Source organism: Dermochelys coriacea, chromosome 20 (genome assembly GCF_009764565.3).
Source record: "Dermochelys coriacea isolate rDerCor1 chromosome 20, rDerCor1.pri.v4, whole genome shotgun sequence".
In the NCBI taxonomy this organism is placed as follows: Eukaryota; Metazoa; Chordata; order Testudines; family Dermochelyidae; genus Dermochelys; species Dermochelys coriacea.
In genome coordinates, this window is record NC_050087.2 from 466,609 (window position 1) to 489,733 (window position 23,125).

The 23,125-nt window shown below is 53.4% G+C and overlaps 1 protein-coding gene across 1 annotated transcript in view; it reads left to right on the plus strand.

The window, feature by feature from the left end:
- Positions 1-11,189: 11,189 nt before the first annotated feature.
- The window catches only part of DIP2B (disco interacting protein 2 homolog B), a 135,765-nt gene continuing 123,829 nt past the window's right edge, over positions 11,190-23,125 (plus strand). Inside the window, exon 1 of the mRNA XM_038378167.2 lies at positions 11,190-11,413. Within this exon, the coding sequence (XP_038234095.1) occupies positions 11,326-11,413 (88 nt within the window). The 5' untranslated portion in view covers positions 11,190-11,325. The remainder of the gene's footprint in view (positions 11,414-23,125) is intronic.

Consider the following 23,125-nt stretch of genomic DNA (forward strand, 5'->3'; position numbering starts at 1 on the left):
AGGAAAATAATAAAGGCACGGTAGTTCAGATTTATTCTGGAAAGGAAAGTTAGTGAGGACTTGACTCCAGAATGATGTGTCGACTACAGATGGACCAGTTCTTCCTTGCCCATATTTGAGAGCAAGAGGTCATTAATGGCAGGTAAAACAAAAGTGCAAATAAGCTCCTATCTGTGTATTTCTAGCATACTGATTAATGTGGTAGCTCTTGCTAGTCCCTCCTTCAGTCTTCATGAGCCTCCCTCAGAGAGAGGAACCCAAGGAAGAAAATCTGTTTCACCTATTTTGGGAAGGCCTCTCAAATGTGGCATGACCTGTGTTGTGCTCTAGAACAAGACATGGGTGCAGTAGGGTATTCCACAGCTGTGTGCCCTTCAGCGGAAACAAGTCTTGTTCCTCAAGATGGGTTCTGTCAGCTTCATGTGCTTTGAAGGCCCACTTCACCATGTGTACAGGCAGGTTACATGCCATAGCTGTGTGACAGGGTAATCAATGTGTCATCCATAATTCAGTTCAGCCATCTTAATGGCCTGACTTTCAATAGTACTTGGAACCTGTAGCTTCATTGGCCTGTTTACATTGTCCTGGGAATGCACAGCCATGGATGGAGTGGTAATTGACCCAAGACCCTACAGAATGGAAATTTTAAGTAGAGTGAACTAGAAGAAAGGTGCCTATGACTAAAGTAGGGATTCCTATATTGTAATACATGAGCTTGATATTCCATCAGTTAATTTCACAACCATTTTTAAGGTGGTATATGAACCAATACAGTTTGGGAGCTGCTGAACTAATCTTACTGTCCATCAATGCTAGATGTGGAGGACAGTGTTGGCATGCTGCAGCTACAAACCTTAATCTCCTCTTTGAATAGATTCTCTGTTGGCTGGCCTGTGCAGGAATAGACTACTCCTATTTATTTCCTATCAATCACAAGAGGCCTAAGCAGCACAATTCTACAGCTACAGAGGCCCCCCTGAGTTTCAATTACTGATGCCACAGAAAGTGGTTGCAGACCAATGTCTAGTGAATCGATACTCCATTGTAACTAGCACCAATGTCTCCAGCTTTTAGTACTATCAGCTGTGGTGCCACAGTCTGAATGTGCTGTGGGAACATACGAACAGCCATAGTGGGTCAGACCAATGATCCAGCTAGCCCAGTATTCTGTCTTCCAACGGTGGCCAGTGCCATATGGTTCAGGGATAGTGAACAGAACGGCAATTTTGAGTGCTCCACCCCTGTTTCAAAGTAGCAGCTGAGTTAGTCTGTATCTGCAAAAAGAAAAGGAGTACTTGTAGCACCTTAGAGGCTAACAAATTTATTTGAGCATAAGCTTTCGTGAGCTACAGCTCACTTCATCGCCCGTTGTTCAGTACCAGCTTCTGGAATTTGGAAGTTTAGAGACACTTGGAGCATGGGCGTGTCCCCCGACCATGTTGGCTAATAAACATTGGTGGATCTAGCCTCTCTGAATTCACTGGATTTAAAAAAAAAAATTAGGTTATTCTTTTGGCCTTTACAACATTCCATGGCAACAAGTTCCTTAGGTTGACTGTACATTGTGTGAAGTAGTATTTCCTTTTTTTAACCTGCCTACTGATTTCATCAGGTCCTCTCTAATTCTCGTGTTCTTTCTCCACACTATTCATTATTTTATAGATCGCTATCCTATCCTCCCTTTAGTCCTCTCTTTTCCAATCTGAACAGGCCCAGTCTTGTAATCTATATGGCAGCTGTTCTGTACCCCTTAATCATTTTTTGTTGCCCTTCCTTATGCCTTTTCCAATTCTAATGACTTTTGAGACAGGGCAATGAAACTGCATGCAGTATTCAAGGTGTGACATACCATGGATTTATAGTGTTATGACATTTTCTTATCTATCCCTTTCCTAATGAGGCCTAACATTGTTAGCTTTTTTGACTGCTATGGGATATTGAGCAGATGTTTTCAGAGAACTAACTACAAGATCTTTATCGGGTGGTAACAGCTTGATGACTCACTGTTGCAGGTCCAAGGGGGAAGGGCGCAGTCAAGTCAGCATCCCTCTCCAGGCACACATCTTCAAAATTTAACAAATGGAAGCTGCTGCACTTGAAGCAGCTTGCCCCCTGCTCTATTGCTCCTCATTGTGGTGGGGAGGGGCCAATACTGAGCAGGAAAGGAAGGAAATAGGTAGCTGCTAGGAGCAGTTGCTGGACACTCAGCATTGGTAACAGCCATAGTGCAGTAATGTCACAGGCCGGTTCCCAAAAAATGGCTGCCATGTCCACACTCTTGTCCTGGCCCTTATTGCTTATTCTGTAAAGGACCAGGTCCAGGGTTGCAAACAGGACAGAGGTTGCTACAGCTGCAACTGGTGTGTGGGACTCGGCAGGGGAAAGGGATGTCAAAGCTGTTTGTTGCAGTTGAGGTGTAGCCATGTTGGTCCCAGGTATCAGAAAGATGGTGTGTGAGATATCTTTTATTGGACCAACATTAATGGGTGAAAGAGACAAACATTTGTGCTACAGTGAGCTCTGCTTCAGGTCTGGGAAAGATATTCCATGTATCACAGCTACATATGAAGTCAAACAGCACATATTAACATAAGAATGGCCATACTGGGTCAGACCAATGATCCATCTAGCCCAGTATCCTGTCTTCCAACAGTGGCCAGTGCCATGTGCTTCAGAGGGAATGAACAGAACGGGTAATCATCAAGTGATCTATCCCCTGCTGCCCATTCCCAGCTTCTGGCAAACAGAGGTTAGGGACATTTCAGAGCATGATTTTGCATCCCTGCCCATCCTGGCTAATAGCCATTGATGGACCTATCCTCCATTAACTTATCTAGTTCTTTTTTGAACCCTGTTAGTCTTGCCCTTCACAACATCCACTGGCAAAGAGTTTCACAAGTTGACTGTATATTGTGTGAAGAAATACTTTCTTTGGTTTGTTTTAAACCTGCTGCCTATTAATTTTCATTTTATGACCCCTAGTTCTTTGTGTTATGAGGAGTAAATAACACTTCCTCACTTACTTTCTCCACACCAGTCATGATTTTGTAGACCTCTATCATATCCCCCCTTAGTTGTCTCTCTTCCAATCTGTAAAGTCCCAGTCTTGCCTCATATGGAAGTTATTCCATACTCCTAATCAATTTTTGTTGCCCTTTCCTGTACCTTTTCCAATTCCAATATATCTTTTTTGAGATGGGACAATCAGATCTGCACACAGTAGTCAAGATGTGGGCGTACCATAGATTTATATAGAGGCAAGATGATATTTCTGTCTTATCTATGCCTTTCTTAATGATTCCCAATGTTAGCTTTTTGTGACTGCTGCTGCATGTTGAATGGATGTTTTCAGAGAACTAGTCATCATGATTCTAAGCTCTTTCTTGAATGGGAATAGCTAATTTAGACCCCCATCATTGTGTGTGTGTGTGTGTGTGTGTGTGTGTGTGTGTGTGTGTGTGTAGACACACACACACACACACACACTCACAGGGGGAGAGAGAGAGATTATAAATGAATGAATTTCCAATGTGCATTATTTTGCATTTATCAACACTGAAATTAAACTGCCTGCACTTAGGTCCTGCACTTAGGATGGAAGAATCCAATGCACCGCTACAGACTAGGGACCGAATGGCTCGGCAGCAGTTCTGCGGAAAAGGACCTAGGGGTGACAGTGGACGAGAAGCTGGATATGAGTCAGCAGTGTGCCCTTGTTGCCAAGAAGGCCAATGGCATTTTGGGATGTATAAGTAGGGGCATAGCGAGCAGATCGAGGGACGTGATCGTTCCCCTCTATTCGACCCTGGTGAGGCCTCATCTGGAGTACTGTGTCCAGTTTTGGGCCCCACACTACAAGAAGGATGTGGATAAATTGGAAAGAGTACAGCGAAGGGCAACAAAAATGATTAGGGGTCTAGAGCACATGACTTATGAGGAGAGGCTGAGGGAGCTGGGATTGTTTAGTCTGCAGAAGAGAAGAATGAGGGGGGATTTGATAGCTGCTTTCAACTACCTGAAAGGGGGTTTCAAAGAGGATGGCTCTAGACTGTTCTCAATGGTAGCAGATGACAGAACGAGGAGTAATGGTCTCAAGTTGCAATGGGGGAGGTTTAGATTGGATATTAGGAAAAACTTTTTCACTAAGAGGGTGGTGAAACACTGGAATGCGTTACCTAGGGAGGTGGTAGAATCTCCTTCCTTAGAGGTTTTTAAGGTCAGGCTTGACAAAGCCCTGGCTAGGATGATTTAACTGGGACTTGGTCCTGCTTTGAGCAGGGGGTTTGGACTAGATGACCTTCTGGGGTCCCTTCCAACCCTGATATTCTATGATTCTATGATTCTATGCCTTTTTGTTGCCCAGTCACCCAGTTTTGTGCGATCCTTTGTAACTCTTCACAGTCTGCTTTGGATGTAACTATTGAATAGTTTTGTATCGTCTTCAAATTTTGCTACTTCACTGTTTTCCTGATCATTTATGAATATGTTGAGCAGTACTGGTCCTACTACAGATGCGTGCGTGACACCACTATTTACTACTCTCCATTCTGAGAACTGATCATTTATTCCTGCCCTTTGTTTCTTATCTTTTAACAAGTTACTGATCCATGAGAGGACCATCCCTTTTATCCCATGACAGCTTATTTGCTTAAGAGCCTTTGGTGAGGGACCTTGTTTTAGCTTTCTGAAAATCTAAGTTTACTATATCCACTAGATCGCCATTGTCTACATGCTTGTTGACTACCTCCAAGAATGATGATAGAGGGGTCAGACATGATTTCCCTTTAACAAAAACCATGTTGACTCTTTCCCAACAAATCATGTTCATCATGTGTATGATTAAATCTGTTCTTTATTATAGTTTCTACCACTTTGCCTGGTACTGACATTAGGCTTACTGACCTGTAAGTGCCAGGATGGCGGCGGGAGCATTTTTTTTTTATTTAAAGTGGAAGATGGCTAATATGACACCAGTCATCCTGTACAAAAGCTGATTTAAATGATAGGTTACATATCATAGTTAGTAGTTCAGAAGGAACTCAAATGTGAAATTGTAGAATTTGTGGGTGGATACCCTTGGGTCTTGGTGATTTATGGCTGTTTAATTCATCAGTGTTCCAAAATCACCTCTAATGACGCTTTAGTCTGGGACAGTTTTGTCACCTGAAAAGAATGGCTGCAGTTTGGGAATCTCCCTCACATCCTCAGCTAAACGAAGTTATGCTAACTTCACCTTGAATGGCCCCTTAGTTTATCAGACAAAAAAAGGGGGAGGGGGTATAGAGTGTTGTAGTAAATAAGGACACAGAGATCAGATGGTATACCTAAGGAACCTTCCTGATGTCTTTAGCTTCAGCCCCTCCTAAAGCAGTGGAGCTCAGTTTATCAGCCTCCCCCCCCCCCCATCAGTCCTCCCTGATGTTTTTAGAAATCAAGGATAGGTCCTAGGCTTCTGTGAATTTTTGTTTATTGCTAACGACCTGCCTCTGTGTTTTACTGAAAATAACCCAAACAAAATCTTAACCTTAGTAATAAGCCATAAACCTAGTGGCTCTGGTAAACCCAGGGTTCCCTCCACTCTACCTTCTGCACCCTGGGGAGGTGGGAGAAGAGCTCCCTGGCGCTCCCCAGTAGAAGTTGGTGCAATGAACCCAGTTACCTTCCCATCTTGCGGCTCTGGGGCGGCAGGCGTAGTTGCTGGGGGTGCATGGGCACGGGTGGCTTGAGGGGGCAGGGCACCCTGGGGTGTAAGGCAGGTCAAGAGCTTTCAAAGCAAAAAAGGACCACGAGGTGGGGCTCCGGGGCGGTGAGCGGCGCGGTTCCCGGCCTGGCCGCCGGGTGCAGTTCCGGGCCTGGCCGGCCGGGGGCAGCGCGGCGCAGTCGTCGGCCGGGCCGCCGGGTGCAGTTCCGGGCCTGGCCGGCTGGGGGCAGCGCGGCGCAGTAGCCCGCCGGGTGCAGTTCCGGGCCTGGCCGGCTGGGGGCAACGCGGTGCAGTCCCCGGACGGGCCGCCGGGTGCAGTTCCGGGCCTGGCCGGCTGGGGGCAGCGCGGCGCAGTCGCCCGCCGGGTGCAGTTCCGGGCCTGGCCGGCCGGGGGCAGCGCGGCGCAGTCGCCGGCCGGGCCGCCGGGTGCAGTTCCGGGCCTGGCCGGCTGGGGGCAGCGCGGCGCAGTCGCGGGCCGGGTGCAGTTCCGGGCCTGGCCGGCTGGGGGCAGCGCGGCGCAGTCGCGGGCCGGGTGCAGTTCCGGGCCTGGCCGGCTGGGGGCAGCGCGGCGCAGTCGCCGGCCGGGTGCAGTTCCGGGCCTGGCCGGCTGGGGGCAGCGCGGCGCAGTCGCCGGCCGGGTGCAGTTCCGGGCCTGGCCGGCTGGGGGCAGCGCGGCGCAGTCGCCCGCCGGGTGCAGTTCCGGGCCTGGCCGGCCGGGGGCAGCGCGGCGCAGTCGCCGGCCGGGCCGCCGGGTGCAGTTCCGGGCCTGGCCGGCTGGGGGGCAGCGCGGCGCAGTCGCCGGCCGGGTGCAGTTCCGGGCCTGGCCGGCCGGGGGCAGCGCGGCGCAGTCGCCGGCCGGATGCAGTTCCGGGCCTGGCCGGCTGGGGGCAACGCGGTGCAGTCCCCGGACGGGCCGCCGGGTGCAGTTCCGGGCCTGGCCGGCCGGGGGCAGCGCGGCGCAGTCGCCGGCCGGGCCGCCGGGTGCAGTTCCGGGCCTGGCCGGCTGGGGGCAGCACGGCGCAGTCGCCGGCCGGGTGCAGTTCCGGGCCTGGCCGGCTGGGGGCAGCGCGGCGCAGTCGCCGGCCGGGTGCAGTTCCGGGCCTGGCCGGCCGGGGGCAGCGCGGCGCAGTCGCCGGCCGGGCCGCCGGGTGCAGTTCCGGGCCTGGCCGGCTGGGGGCAGCGCGGCGCAGTCGCCGGCCGGGTGCAGTTCCGGGCCTGGCCGGCTGGGGGCAGCGCGGCGCAGTCGCCGGCCGGGTGCAGTTCCGGGCCTGGCCGGCTGGGGGCAGCGCGGCGCAGGTGCCGGCCGGGTGCAGTTCCGGGCCTGGCCGGCTGGGGGCAGCGCGGCGCAGTCGCCGGCCGGGTGCAGTTCCGGGCCTGGCCGGCTGGGGCAGCGCGGCGCAGTCGCCGGCCGGGTGCAGTTCCGGGCCTGGCCGGCTGGGGGCAGCGCGGCGCAGGTGCCGGCCGGGTGCAGTTCCGGGCCTGGCCGGCTGGGGGCAGCGCGGCGCAGGTGCCGGCCGGGTGCAGTTCCGGGCCTGGCCGGCTGGGGGCAGCGCGGCGCAGTCGCCGGCCGGGTGCAGTTCCGGGCCTGGCCGGCTGGGGGCAGCGCGGCGCAGTCGCCGGCCGGGTGCAGTTCCGGGCCTGGCCGGCCGGGGGCAGCGCGGCGCAGTCGCCGGCCGGGCCGCCGGGTGCAGTTCCGGGCCTGGCCGGCTGGGGGCAGCACGGCGCAGTCGCCGGCCGGGTGCAGTTCCGGGCCTGGCCGGCTGGGGGCAGCGCGGCGCAGTCGCCGGCCGGGTGCAGTTCCGGGCCTGGCCGGCCGGGGGCAGCGCGGCGCAGTCGCCGGCCGGGTGCAGTTCCGGGCCTGGCCGGCTGGGGGCAACGCGGTGCAGTCCCCGGACGGGCCGCCGGGTGCAGTTCTGGGCCTGGCCGGCCGGGGGCAGCGCGGCGCAGTCGCCGGCCGGGCCGCCGGGTGCAGTTCCGGGCCTGGCCGGCTGGGGGCAGCACGGCGCAGTCGCCGGCCGGGTGCAGTTCCGGGCCTGGCCGGCTGGGGGCAGCGCGGCGCAGTCGCGGGCCGGGTGCAGTTCCGGGCCTGGCCGGCCGGGGGCAGCGCGGCGCAGTCGCCGGCCGGGCCGCCGGGTGCAGTTCCGGGCCTGGCCGGCTGGGGGCAGCACGGCGCAGTCGCCGGCCGGGTGCAGTTCCGGGCCTGGCCGGCTGGGGGCAGCGCGGCGCAGTCGCCGGCCGGGTGCAGTTCCGGGCCTGGCCGGCTGGGGGCAGCGCGGCGCCGTCGCCGGCCGGGTGCAGTTCCGGGCCTGGCCGGCTGGGGGCAGCGCGGCGCAGGTGCCGGCCGGGTGCAGTTCCGGGCCTGGCCGGCTGGGGGCAGCGCGGCGCAGTCGCCGGCCGGGTGCAGTTCCGGGCCTGGCCGGCTGGGGGCAGCGCGGCGCAGGTCGCCGGCCGGGTGCAGTTCCGGGCCTGGCCGGCTGGGGGGCAGCGCGGCGCAGGTGCCGGCCGGGTGCAGTTCCGGGCCTGCCGGCTGGGGGCAGCGCGGCGCAGGTGCCGGCCGGGTGCAGTTCCGGGCCTGGCCGGCTGGGGCAGCGCGGCGCAGTCGCCGGCCGGGTGCAGTTCCGGGCCTGGCCGGCTGGGGGCAGCGCGGCGCAGTCGCCGGCCGGGTGCAGTTCCGGGCCTGGCCGGCTGGGGGCAGCGCGGCGCAGTCGCCGGCCGGGTGCAGTTCCGGGCCTGGCCGGCTGGGGGCAGCGCGGCGCAGGTGCCGGCCGGGTGCAATTCCGGGCCTGGCCGGCTGGGGGCAGCGCGGCGCAGTCGCCGGCCGGGTGCAGTTCCGGGCCTGGCCGGCTGGGGGCAGCGCGGCGCAGTCGCCGGCCGGGTGCAGTTCCGGGCCTGGCCGGCTGGGGGCAGCGCGGCGCAGTCGCCGGCCGGGTGCAGTTCCGGGCCTGGCCGGCTGGGGGCAGCGCGGCGCAGGTGCCGGCCGGGTGCAGTTCCGGGCCTGGCCGGCTGGGGGCAGCGCGGCGCAGTCGCCGGCCGGGTGCAGTTCCGGGCCTGGCCGGCTGGGGGCAGCGCGGCGCAGGTGCCGGCCGGGTGCAATTCCGGGCCTGGCCGGCTGGGGGCAGCGCGGCGCAGTCGCCGGCCGGGTGCAGTTCCGGGCCTGGCCGCTGGGGGCAGCGCGGCGCAGTCGCCGGCCGGGTGCAGTTCCGGGCCTGGCCGGCTGGGGGCAGCGCGGCGCAGTCGCCGGCCGGGTGCAGTTCCGGGCCTGGCCGGCTGGGGGAAGCGCGGCGCAGGTGCCGGCCGGGTGCAGTTCCGGGCCTGGCCGGCTGGGGGCAGCGCGGCGCAGGTGCCGGCCGGGTGCAGTTCCGGGCCTGGCCGGCTGGGGGCAGCGCGGCGCAGTCGCCGGCCGGGTGCAGTTCCGGGCCTGGCCGGCTGGGGGCAGCGCGGCGCAGGTGCCGGCCGGGTGCAATTCCGGGCCTGGCCGGCTGGGGGCAAGCGCGGCGCAGTCGCCGGCCGGGTGCAGTTCCGGGCCTGGCCGGCTGGGGGCAGCGCATCGCAGGTGCCGGCCGGGTGCAATTCCGGGCCTGGCCGGCTGGGGGCAGCGCGGCGCAGTCGCCGCCGGGTGCAGTTCCGGGCCTGGCCGGCTGGGGGGAGCGCGGCGCAGTCGCCGGCCGGGTGCAGTTCCGGGCCTGGCCGGCTGGGGGGAGCGCGGCGCAGTCGCCGGCCGGGTGCAGTTCCGGGCCTGGCCGGCTGGGGGCAGCGCGGCGCAGTCGCCGGCCGGGTGCAATTCCGGGCCTGGCCGGCTGGGGGCAGCGCGGCGCAGTCGCCGGCCGGGTGCAGTTCCGGGCCTGGCCGGCTGGGGGCAGCGCGGCGCAGTCGCCGGCCGGGTGCAGTTCCGGGCCTGGCCGGCTGGGGGCAGCGCGGCGCAGTCGCCGGCCGGGTGCAGTTCCGGGCCTGGCCGGCTGGGGGCAGCGCGGCGCAGGTGCCGGCCGGGTGCAGTTCCGGGCCTGGCCGGCTGGGGGCAGCGCGGCGCAGGTGCCGGCCGGGTGCAGTTCCGGGCCTGGCCGGCTGGGGGCAGCGCGGCGCAGTCGCCGGCCGGGTGCAGTTCCGGGCCTGGCCGGCTGGGGGCAGCGCGGCGCAGGTGCCGGCCGGGTGCAATTCCGGGCCTGGCCGGCTGGGGGCAGCGCGGCGCAGTCGCCGGCCGGGTGCAGTTCCGGGCCTGGCCGGCTGGGGGGAGCGCGGCGCAGTCGCCGGCCGGGTGCAGTTCCGGGCCTGGCCGGCTGGGGGCAGCGCGGCGCAGTCGCCGGCCGGGTGCAGTTCCGGGCCTGGCCGGCTGGGGGCAGCGCGGCGCAGTCGCCGGCCGGGTGCAGTTCCGGGCCTGGCCGGCTGGGGGGAACGCGGCGCAGTCGCCGGCCGGGTGCAGTTCCGGGCCTGGCCGGCTGGGGGCAGCGCGGCGCAGTCGCCGGCCGGGTGCAGTTCCGGGCCTGGCCGGCTGGGGGCAGCGCGGCGCAGGTGCCGGCCGGGTGCAGTTCCGGGCCTGGCCGGCTGGGGGCAGCGCGGCGCAGTCGCCGGCCGGGTGCAGTTCCGGGCCTGGCCGGCCGGGGGCAGCGCGGCGCAGTCGCCGGCCGGGTGCAGTTCCGGGCCTGGCCGGCCGGGGGCAGCGCGGCGCAGTCGCCGGCCGGGTGCAGTTCCGGGCCTGGCCGGCTGGGGGGCAGCGCGGCGCAGGTGCCGGCCGGGTGCAGTTCCGGGCCTGGCCGGCTGGGGGCAGCGCGGCGCAGTCGCCGGCCGGGTGCAGTTCCGGGCCTGGCCGGCCGGGGGCAGCGCGGCGCAGTCGCCGGCCGGGTGCAGTTCCGGGCCTGGCCGGCCGGGGGCAGCGCGGCGCAGTCGCCGGCCGGGTGCAGTTCCGGGCCTGGCCGGCCGGGGGCAGCGCGGCGCAGTCGCCGGCCTGGTGCAGGTTCCGGGCCTGGCCGGCTGGGGGCAGCGCGGCGCAGGTGCCGGCCGGGTGCAGTTCCGGGCCTGGCCGGCTGGGGGCAGCGCGGCGCAGTCGCCGGCCGGGTGCAGTTCCGGGCCTGGCCGGCCGGGGGCAGCGCGGCGCAGTCGCCGGCCGGGTGCAGTTCCGGGCCTGGCCGGCCGGGGGCAGCGCGGCGCAGTCGCCGGCCGGGTGCAGTTCCGGGCCTGGCCGGCTGGGGGCAGCGCGGCGCAGGTGCCGGCCGGGTGCAGTTCCGGGCCTGGCCGGCTGGGGGCAGCGCGGCGCAGTCGCCGGCCGGGTGCAGTTCCGGGCCTGGCCGGCCGGGGGCAGCGCGGCGCAGTCGCCGGCCGGGTGCAGTTCCGGGCCTGGCCGGCCGGGGGCAGCGCGGCGCAGTCGCCGGCCGGGTGCAGTTCCGGGCCTGGCCGGCTGGGGGCAGCGCGGCGCAGTCGCCGGCCGGGTGCAGTTCCGGGCCTGGCCGGCTGGGGGCAGCGCGGCGCCGCAGCCGGGCCCAGCCGGGCGGTGGCGCGGCCCCTCCCCCTCATGTGACCGCGGCGCTGGGGCTCAGCATGGCGGAGGCGGCGGCGGCGGCGGCTCCTGCTGCGCCCGGGATCCGGAGCCCCCAGCGCTGAGCCGAGCCCGGCCGGGCCTCCCCGTCCCCGACATGGCCGAGCCGGCAGGCGGGGGAGCCTGCTCCCTGCCCCGGGAGATCCGCGAGCAGCTGGCCGAGCTGGAGCTGGAGCTCTCCGAAGGTGGGGGTCGGTGTGGGGCTGGGAGGGGCTCGCGGCAGGGGTGGGGCTGAGTGGTGGGGTTGGGGGGATAGGTGTGGGGTAGGGGTATGGCTGGGGGGGTGGAAGTTGGGGGTTGGGCTGTGGCTGGTGGTGGGGGGGAGGTAGGTGTGGGGCAGGAGTCTTCTCTGGTCCCTTGCTTGGGATGGGGAGGCTGGAGGCTCCCCTTACTGGCCCTTCGGTGTCTTCATCCTTTTCCTTTCGTCCTCTCACGGGACATTTAGAGGATTTCTTTGCTCCCCTCAATCTCCTTGCCATGCTCTTCCTGGCTGCGGAAGGAGCCGGTGGAGGGTAATTGGTCTGGGTTTTGGGGAGCCCCAGGCTGTGGAGGCAGTGGGTGGAAGTGTTGGGGGAGCCCCCAGGTGGCTAGGGATTGTGGGGGGTTAATTGGGATAAATCCCTTTCACATGCTAAAACCTGCTTATGTCTGTTTTGGTGGGGTGGGCAAATATTTGTGAGCCTCCCTTCTGCCTTCTTACAGACAGGCCCAGCTAACCCTCCCCCCTCCTCCCTGCGCAACCTTGTCTATCTCCTTTATAGTGGGATGACCCAATGTTTCCTTTTTTCTGGTGTTTGAATGTGCTCCTCTTGGTACTCTCAAGCTGGATTTAATGGGGTGAATCCCAGTTGTACGCCCATCCTGCATGCATCTTTTTAGATTTCACTGCCCAGGCTCCCCATGCTTGTAGCCTGTCTGTCCCCTAATTTCTCCCATGTACACAGCCAGCATGTGTGTTGTGGCCAGTCTTTGCAACATCCTCACCTTTGAGATGTAGTCTAGCATCCCTTAAATGTTAGTCTCTTAGAGTCTGTGTCTAATGTTCCTGACTTACAGTGCTCTGCTGATTTTCCTGCAAAAGTCTGAGGGGAGCTGTGGGTAGCTTAGAAGATGATTTCTTCCTTCCAAAGCCCTGGAGAGAAAACTTTAGGGAACAATCATGTGCAAGCCTCCAAGGGTGCATACGTGGAGTGCCCCATGGGTCTTCTCTAAGCCCTAACTGATGATTGTTTATAGTTTGGGAGTGACAATTCTCAGGTGTTCTTACAGATGTTTTCTTCTTTGTTTGCTGCCCTCATGAATTTTAAAAGCTGTTTTAAGGATTTTCAGGGGAGGGGAGAGGAGACTGGAGAAAATCAATGGTGGGGGAGGGGGAGAGAAGCTTTGGATAACAATGGAAAAAATACAGCATAATGTTGTCTCCGTATGACCTGAGCAAGTTGTTTCATGCAGCCATAATCAGTTCACACAAAGTTCCTGTTTATATTGAAAACAAAACCTTAACTTGTGTTTGAGACATGAATGTGAGATTTCCTCTTCCCTTTAAATGTACACAGGGTGTTTTCTGTGCCCTAGTATCTAGGTTGTTACCATCAGTATGGCTGTGTTGTAAATTTCTTCTTCTAGAGCTGTATGTTAATAATTCTGTCAGGCAAGAGAAATGTGTTGCAATCTGGGGTGGGTAGATGAATCTCGTGAAGGAAATGGCTATATTTTACAGATTGAAATGCTCTATCCATTGCAAGTTACTGGGTTCAATTCAGGAATTTCTAAGTAATGTTTCTCGGCTGGCAGGAGGACTGACTAGATAGTCATAACGGTCCCTTCTGGCTTAAAGGTGCTGATCACCTTAATTTCACATAGACTTGGATGAGTGTTGGCACTCAGCATCTTGCAGGATGAAAAGAGTCCCCTAGCAGCATGAAGATAGCACTTCTTAGTAGAAGCCATTTGTTAGAAGCCTTTTAATGCTGATTTTTGTTTTGCCAGGTACTGTTCAGAAACACTTTATTTAAGCATTTAACTAGAGCGGTAATCCCATCTGGTGTTAACCTTTATGGACTGTTTGACAGTGTGAAGTACTGAGGAATTGTCCTTTTTGATGCCCTTGGATATCTCATGTAGAAGAACTCTTAATTGCAGAATTTACTGGAACATTCTGCTGCTGGGAAAGCATTAGTGTTTTGTAGTGTGTGTAACTTATTTCTCATGATATTAAAGAAAAGGCTAACCCTCTGCATAGTTTAACTTTTTGATGCATACTATCATGCTCTTTGAAAATCTTGTCCTGTTACTGTACTTTCTGGTCTTGAGGCTGTTTAAACTGCAACACAAAGCAGCATGAAGCCTTAAGCTGCTTGAATTGTTTGCATACATTTTTTTATGGTTCTGCATACTTTGAATATGGGGTGTCTCTTTGCAGAATCTTTTGCTTGCCACTTACATCTTTGCGGCTGGCATTTAACTCGTATTATATTTTGCTTGAAAATCTTCCTAAGGAGCACTTGCTTGCTGCCTTTTTTTTTTTTTTTTTTTTTTTAAGAATGAGAGTCTTATGTCTAAACAGTATATGTAAAGAAATAACATTCTGCGTAAAGGGACATGGTCAGACTAAAAACTGAGTCTTGGTTCAGTTACAATAGTACATTAAATTAAAGCCTATCTCCTATGTAACTCCCCCTTGCTCCCGCCCCCAAATTGTGGAACTAACATGTTTGATATTGCATTGTTCCCTCTGCGAGTGTTATACCCCCTCCCCCACCCTGTGTCTGTCTTGTCGTTTAGGTTGTCAATGCTTTGAGGCAGGGACTGTTTACTGTTGTGTTTGTACAGTGCCTAGCACATTGGGGCTCTATTCTTGGCCATTAGGCTTTAGTGTAATAAACATGATTATTAATAAGAATAACGCTAAATTTTAAGGAAGGAATTTTCAAAGAAGTCTAAAGGAGTTAGGTGCTTTGTCATTATGCACTAGACCAGTGCTGCATACATTGCTGTTTAATGTGAGATTTGGCTTAATCACCACCTTTTTAAACAGACTTTAAGGTCTTGATCATGCAAACTTCTCCCCTCTCTGAAGCCAACAGGTGCAGTGGTCTGCCTGACACAGCAGCCTAAAGCTTCTTGAAAATGTCCCTTAACTGATATCTTGTTTCTGAGACAATTGGGGCCTGGCTTATACTGCCTATTGACTTGCTCAGCACTTTTGAAAGTGCTCAGCATCTCTTGAAAATAAGTCCCTCTGCTGAGTTAAGATTAGAGACTTTAATATGAGCTTTTCTGTTTTTTTGATCCGCATAATCCTGGGTCTGTGTGCATAGTGAACACCATTGCATGTGAGAGTTGTATTAAAAAGGCAGCATTCATAACTTTTGAGGGTAACCAGTCTGTGGTTGTGTAAACAAAAGGAATCCAGTTCTTTCTCCTTGCATCTGCTTTTATCTCTGCGTTTCACTGTGAGGTAGTGGTTGTTTACCTTCTGGGTGTTTCTAGTGGGGATTCTGAATAGGCACACAACAGGTTAACTCTCCCCATTTCTGAAAGGGGAGAGGAGCAGAACCTGTGGGGAGAGTGCATATGAACATCAAGTGATGCATAGGGGATGCGCAGCATTGTTTAATTCCTGGTATAATGTGTCATGGAGAGGTGTAGGGCAATGTTGTGCTGTTGTCACTGGGTTTCTTCAGGTCACCTCTTATGGCTTGTTTTAGCACACAGTGTTAGATAACTGTTAGCCAACCATGGTATGGGGTATTTATAACTGACAAAGAAAATGCAATATTAAACCGAATCTGGCACCATGCATGGAAGAGATGCTGCATCAGCATGTGAGCTGCAAAATGGAACAGAAGGATTATTTTAAATGCATACAGAAAAGGAAAATTGTGGGCTTCCTTAAGGAACAGTCTGTGTGGCAAAAGCAATAGGACTAATTAAGCCTCTGTTCTCTGCAGATCATTTCTGACCAAACCTTGTGGTCAAAATGGAAATGTCAGAAGCCCAATCCCTCAGTACACACTACAACTTCTGGGCAAAGCACTAGAAGACATTTTAGAGAGTAGCGCTGCGGTTGCCCTTTGCCTTGTTGCATAAGTATCTTCAAATATGTCATCAATCCTTCTGATCTGCTTGTGGCAGTATGAACTGCTGGTAGATCTGTTGTTGCTATGAATGTTACTAGAAATACTCTCCTTGTTAATAACGGGAGCAGCTTCTTTTGCCTTTTTTCATTTATTTAGTATTCCATTGCACATCTCCTCTATCTTATTCCAGTGACAGGTCTTATTCTATCTCTCAGATTCTAAGTTCCTTGGAGAAGGGACCTGGTCTCCCCGCATGTTAACCCACTATGTTATAAACAATAAATGAACCATTATAAACGTATCGGTGACTGATGGGTACTTACATCTTGTTCTTCCCTCTCCTCTAACTCCTTTCTGGTATTTTTATCCGCCTCTTACACCAGATTTATACTACAGACCTATATGTGTATAACTACATTGCTCGGATGTGAAAAATCCACACCGTTGAGTGATGTAGTTATACTGACCTAACCCTTTGTGTAGACAGTGCTATACCAATGGGAGAAGCTCTCCCATCAGCGTAGGAGTGTCTTCCATAAAGCGCCACAGCAGTGCATGGCTGTACGTGAAGACAAGCCCTCAGTAACACCCATATTATACATCAGTAATGATGTGAAGTACTACTTTGAATTTTCATCTACTGCTCTTTAATGAGATAATATCCTCAGCACTTTAACTTAGACAAAAAGTATCAATCTGCTACCCCACCCTTGACTGAAGCTCAAAAGGATGAACAGTTTAATGTTTCCATTAGAAATTGGCACACTGTTTTACACCTCTGCCAGTTGAGGTGCTGCACCTGGAATGTGTTTTTGGGCCACTCGGGATGCTTGTACTTAAAATCTTCTCCTGGATTTTTGTGGAAAGTGCTCCCACTTCATCCCCTAATTAAGATCTCTTGCCCTCTGTAGATTTGGCCTCAGTCAAATACAATGTTAGCAGAATTGTCTTTCTTGGCACTCAATTAGAATGTGTTCAGTAGAAGAATACATCCTGAAAGAGCTCTAACAAATTATTAGAGCATAAGCTTTCGTGAGCTACAGCTCACTTCATCGGATGCATTTTTGCATCCGATGAAGTGAGCTGTAGCTCACGAAAGCTTATGCTCTAATAAATTTGTTAGTCTCTAAGGTGCCACGGGTACTCCTTTTCTTTTTGCGAATACAGACTAACACGGCTGCTACTCTGAAACCTGAAAGAGCTCTGTATATCTTAGGGTTTCTACAGTATCATTTGTTCCCTTAGCTCAGAGAATTGATAAAGGTGAAAGGCTCCATATGCCATTAAGCTTGACCTGATCTCAGTAGCTGGAAATGGTTACTTTCTATGGCTATGTGCATTACCTGATCTATTGACTGTGTATTGATTATTTGAGACTTCCCAATTGACAAATTAACACTCTGAGGTTTGACAAGCTTCAGTTCCAAAAGTAGGCCCAGAACTGTTAGAATTATGATAAAATTGGAAACTCCAACGTGCATGGTTGGAACATATTTAGGAAAAAAGCTTTTGAATTTGCAATCGTTTTATTTGCACAATCATTGAACACACAAAGTAATGCAATATTAGCTTTACATCCAGTGTCGTGCCATACATGTTCTCCCTCAGTTCTGAACTAGGAGTAGAGAGACAGGTGGAGTTCTATGAGAGTCCTGTCCTATCCCTGGCATGCCAAATGGCCAAAGTCTCAATGGACTAAGCTGTGGTTTGGCCTCATAGTATCCAATGACTTCCATGGATATTCATAGGAGTATTTGGCCTGCTTTGCCCATAACTAACTTCCTCACCCTAATAATATTGGGGTGTCCTTATCCTATCGGTTAGTATATTAATTATCTCAAATGTATTGGCATATATGTCAGTTGGTTACTATAGCACTTTTGTGGCTGTCTGCTGATACGCCTATCCCAAAATACCCTAACCGGCATCAGCTGACTTCTTGAGGGTACCTGTCAGCATTTTATGCTAGACATCAGCAGAATTATGTATTGCAAAATTATATCGTATGCTGCTATCTTGTGATTTCGGGTCACTATTGGTCAGCTTTCTTTTGCTAAGGCTTATAGGCCTAACTTCCTATGCTAACTGCTTAAGCTACTATCTTCCATGTCTGTAGGCTTTGTACCTGTATCTTACTATATCTTAGCTTTATGCTTAAAATCTGACTTTAAACCTGTAATTAACCCATAAACTACATCTGTGTGGACTGAGTTGGTGCAGGGGTGGCAGAGAGGAGCCCATTTTAGAAAGTTTCTCACACCCTTAGGCCCTCATATCTTTGCTCTGCAGTGGTCCAGCCATATAGGATGGAGAGCCTGTCATGGACTCCCAGGTCTTATGGAAAGAGGGGATATCTTTTTCTCCCCAAAAGATGCCTCTCTGCAGAATTCCAGAGTCCGGACTGGCTAATTTGCTCAGTTGCTGGTACGGTAGAACCTCAGAATTACGAACACCTCGGGGATGGAGGTTGTTCGTAACTCCGAACAAAACATGATGGTGGTTCTTTCAAAAGTTTACAACTGAACGTTGACTTAATACAGCCGTGAAACTTTACTATGAAGAAGGAAAACGCTACTTTAACCATCTTTATTTAAATGAAACAAGCGTAGAAACAGTTTTCTTACCTTGTCAAATCTTTTTTAAACTTCCCCCTTATTTTTTTAGTAGTCTACATTTAACACTGTACTGTATTGGTTTTTGTGTCTGCTGCTGCCTGATTTCGTACTTCTGGCTCCAGATGAGGTGTGTGGTTGACTGGTCAGTTCGTATCTCTGGTGTTCATAACTCTGACATTCTGCTGTATGTTCAGGAGCAGGTTGATGTATGACTTAAGAGGGAGAAGAATATATGGTGCGTTAATTCCATTTTTAGCTAAAAATGTTAGTGTTAAAACACTCTAACATTGAGGCTGGGGCTGTTCTTTCGAGGCAAAATTCTCTCGCGCAACTTTTCATTCAAGCTCCATCCCAGCTGTGTTAGAGGGACAAAGGGGGCAAGATCTGAAGAGGCTAGGGCAGGGAAGAGGACACATTTTCAAATGATCAGTGAGACGTAGTTACAGGGAAGCAGCTTCTTCCATCTGGAGCTCCAGAGGAGTTGGGTCAGCTGGAGAGGGAGGCCTGTGCTAGGCCTGTAATTATCATGTGCGTCAAGTGGATTCATGTTATATAATACAAGCTGCGAGGCTGTCGACTGTTCCGTAATGTGGTTATAACATAGGTGAGGCTGAACTGTTAAACACCCCCGTGTGACATGACACTACTTGTAGCGTTTAAGTGCAGGCCCCGAGTTCTCCGGCTTGCATATCTGACGTTAGATGCTTCAGAATGTGGCCTGATATTCAGTGATGCTGTACGCTTGCTGTGGGCGCTCAGCACCACTGAGAATCTTATTTAGGCCCCCAACTTCGCAAATGATGCCTAGTGCTTTTGTTCTGGGTGACCATGCCAAGTCACAACTGTACTAGCTACAATTTTGTTGTAATACAGTTGCTGTTAACCAAGCTTCCCTGACTAGTGTGGACAAGACAACGCTAGCCCAAACTGCACACCAGCCCTCCTAGGCCTTGTCACATTCTTCTTCATGCTTCCCAATGGTGGGAATGCTAGTGTAGACAGACAGCGGGTGTTTTAACCACTATGATAGCTACACCTGCTCGGTACAGGGGTAGATGATGTAGTGGCGAATGTGCCAATGACTGGTCTACATTCGCACTCCCACTGTGTAAAATTCTAAGGAAAATGTAGTGTAGAGACAGCCCTAGCAGTGCGAGGTGTGGTATATAGCAGTTTTAAAACAAGACTTGAGCAACAAGAAACCCCATCATCTTGGTCACTGGTAGAACCTTGCTAGCAATAATGGTGTCTAAGCGTGAGTGTGGCCATTGCAGACTGTGATTGCCAGTGCTACAAAACTGACCAGGTTTAAAGAACAGTAATTTGTCACTGTGGACTTTACCGAATGGGTGGGATTCATTTGTGTTACAGCTAGGCTTAAACCCCCTGTGCTCTTGGTTCAGTCATGGTCACATAGCAGTTCTCTCCCCATGCCCCTTAGACTTGGCCATCCACTGCAAACTGAAATATGTGGCGAGCGCCTTTCTGCTAAGTGGGTGGATTTGGAGATATTCATTCCAGAGGCTGTCTTCAGCCTCTTCCTCTGTGAACTGTTGCATTCAGCTGGCATTGCCATACGCCATTCCATATGGCTAGACAGAAGAGGGGTGCTGGTAGGAGCAGGGAGGGTCTCTGTTGGATAAGGCAGATCTCTGTAAGACCTCAGGAAGGTGGTGTGGTCATCAGCATGCTAAGGAATTCTGGGTTAGGGCTTCAGAGAGCACGTAGGAGTAGGCGTTCAAGAGGCTGTAGGGGTATTTCCCTCTCGGTCTCTGAAGGGCTCTCACAATTGAGTGCTCCTTTGTACAGTGCCCATCACAAATAAATGGAAAATGACAGTCTCTGCCCCAAAGAGCTTGAAGTTTAAAAGGTGAGGTAACAGGTGGAGGAGACCAGCAAGAGGCTCTGGGTGGGGCTTGGAGAGAAGGGGTCATGCATAATAGTGCGCGTAGTTCTAAGCCAATCAGGGCAGTAGTCACAACTCACCACCTAGTCATTATTCTTTGATTTCCTGGTTTCTTTAACCTCCCTTCCTTTCACCTCCCTGCCCCCTTCCCCAATTGAGCCACAGGTGAGACTGTGTTTAGCACTATGGGTTGACCTCTTTCCTAGAAGATTAAATGGTCAAGTCTAATAATGATAAATAGCCTTAATTGGCTGCCAGTTGCTGTTGGACCTTGGTTTCTGTCATCTCTGTTGTTTTTAACTAGTAAATGGATGTCTGTGTAGTGAATTTCATCTTGTGCAATCTAGGAAGGAATTGGGGTGTGGCTGGGGGGGACCTGTCTCTCCTTAGGAACAGGCAGGAATTCCCCTGGTAGAGATTCAGTGTGTGTCACTTTAATCTGATCTCATACTTGCTCTGAGCTGAGTGCTGCAGGGTGATTGTTTCTTTGTGCTTGCTTCTCGCTGTTGAAGGCGTTCAGGTTTCTGTTTACTTTTCTGGTTAAACATACTTTTTGCTGTCTGATCTGTAACTTCCAGTGTGGGTGTTTCTGTGAATGACTTCATGCACCTTTGTTTATTCCTCTTAGGGAGGGCTGTATCTTCTTGAGGAATCAAGAATGTATTTTTGCAGAGAAAGGCTTCATGTTAAGTTTTTAGAGAGCAAGGAATAACAAGTGGTGCTGCAGGCCAAGATTGAGAGGTGTCAGGAGAGTGGTGGGGTTAGCCAGGGATGAGTTCTGCAGGGCGAGATGGAGATGTATTGGTAGAACTACATGGGAAACATAGGATGACTGTAGTTAATGGGATAGGGTCATCATTTCCATTAGAATCAAAATTTACTGCAAAATCTTGATTTTGTATTTAGCAATTTTCATCCCTCGGTCTGAAAGGTGGGTGAGAATTATTACCTGCATTTTACAGCTGGAGAAACTGTGGCATGGAGATTAAGTGATTTAGGCAAAGTCACACAGCGAGGCTCTGGTAGGGCTTGCAATAACTCAGATTTCCTGAATAATCTGTGTCCTAGCTATGGGGCCATACTGCTTTTATAATAAGTGTAACTGTGCAGTAACTGTGACCATAGGTCTTGGGTTAGACAGAACTGGTTCAGTGGCGATTGTGATTACCCCGTTTCTTTAATTTACTTGCAAGACTGACAATTGCTACTGAGTCTGCTGAGAACTCTGCATGCCGCTTTGACGTGTTCATCCTGTCTGCAGCCTACAAAGAGACAGTTGTGAAGCAGTGGTTTCAAATGCATAAACATCCTGTTTGAGTATGACATGGGGGGTGTTATGCAAATCCAGAGAGCAGTATTCGTGCCTTTGTTGATTTAAAGAAGATTCTGATAAGAGCCTGCAGTTCTGATTGTACTTTATTCTCTTGGGCCTTATAACCTGGGAAAGAGTGACACAGACATGGTTACACGTGGTTCTTAGCCAGTGTCCGTGGCTCAGTTGGAAAAAGGAAATACAGACCAGAAATAATGCACAACGGAGAAGCAAAGAAACAAAGGGTATGTGTACATTGCGAAGTTGTCGACAAAACTTTTGTCTTTCACAGGTACTTTAAAAAGCCCCCCATGAAAGACAAAAGTTTTGCTGACACAAGTGGCAGTGTGAACGCAGCTTTCTGCCGACAAAGCTAACGCCGCTCGTGGGGCTGGAAGTATTTTGTCAGCAAAAGTGCCGACAAAGAGCATTTACACATGCTGACTTTTGGCAACAAGGCCATGTCGACACAGCCTTGTTGCTAAAATCTGTGTGGTGTAGACAAGCCCAAATAGTCCCCATCACCAATGAATCAAACAAGGCCTGAAAGATCCCCTGAAAGTTATGCCTTGCAGATGAGCAGAGCAATGAAAACCATTAAAGGACTGGAGAGATTGATTTAAGAGTACAGATTGTAGACTGAAAACTAAATACATATAGCTTGGCCGGACTGTGGTTGTGGGGGGAAATATTACTACCAACACATGTCTGGAAGGTGTAAACACCAAGGAGGGAAAGGGGGATCCAAGCTAGGGTGGCTGAGGGTGGTGGGAGAAAATAAAGAATTCACCAGGTCTTTTAAATACTCAGCTGTACTGAAATAGGGGAGGGAAGACTATTAATTGAAACCTTTTGCGAGGAGATTTTATGCAGCTCTCAAGTTTAAGGGGAAATCCTGCTCAGGCTGAGAGAACGGGGCTGAGGGACTTAATAGGTCCCTTCTCCTTCTATGAACTCGACACATTTAATGTCTTCTGGCACAGAAGAGGAGCCTGTCTGTAACCAAGCTTCTGACAGTCCCCTACAATAACTTTCTGTGCTAGGTCCTGGTCCCTACATCAACACAAGCTCGCTTAATACCCCTTTCTAAATGCTTCACACTTGAAGTACCTTTCATCTGAGCATCTCTTAGTGCTCTGCGAACATTAAGTAATCCTCACAACATCTTTGTGAGGCCCTGGCTTATGCATGCGGGGATATGAGTCGCAGAGAGATGGATGATGTGAGTTTCCAAAGGTTATGCAGTGAGTCAGTGGCAGAGTTGGTTATGGAAATAAGGAGTTCTTACTGCCCATTCCCTGAAGACTAAATAATCCCAGGCAGTGACTTCATTACTAAATTGCACAAGTTCAGTTTCTTCTTTTTGGTTTCACTTTTCTTTGTAGTGAACATCAGCTCTATGACCTTAAGCTGTGAATCTTGAGCTGATGAAAGTTGCCAAAATGTCAGCCCTGGGGACTGAATCTTTCCTTCCCTCACCCCCGAAAACGTACAGCAATGGCTGGACAAGCCTCCCCAAAATTTACCCAGCATGCCTCACTCCCTGACCTGGGGGAGAGGGGAGTTTAGTCTCTATGGTCCATTCAATCCTTCTTGTGTCCTAGACTGCCAGCCGGGGGGCCGATTTGTGGTGATATCCTTTGGCGATGTGGACACCTTCCCACTAAGAAATGGGCAGAGAGCACAGATTCACTCCAGGTAGGAGCCAGCAAGCGGTCATCAGATAACATCTCATGCTGGAAGTGGAAGGCATGATATCCCATTCCCATAGGTTTAGTAACTCGATCAGTTTGGGGGCGGGCGTGGGAATGTCTGGCTGTCTTCTCTATCCAGCACACTTGTTTGCTGTTTCTTAGTTCTATATGTAGGGGGGTTTTTTAGGTTGGATAAAGGGGAAAATGACTTTTGTTTAGGCTGCCGCTCTGACCATTTCCTCTGAGGAGTGGGAGGCTTTAGGGGGAGACTTCTCTCCATGCCCCTCC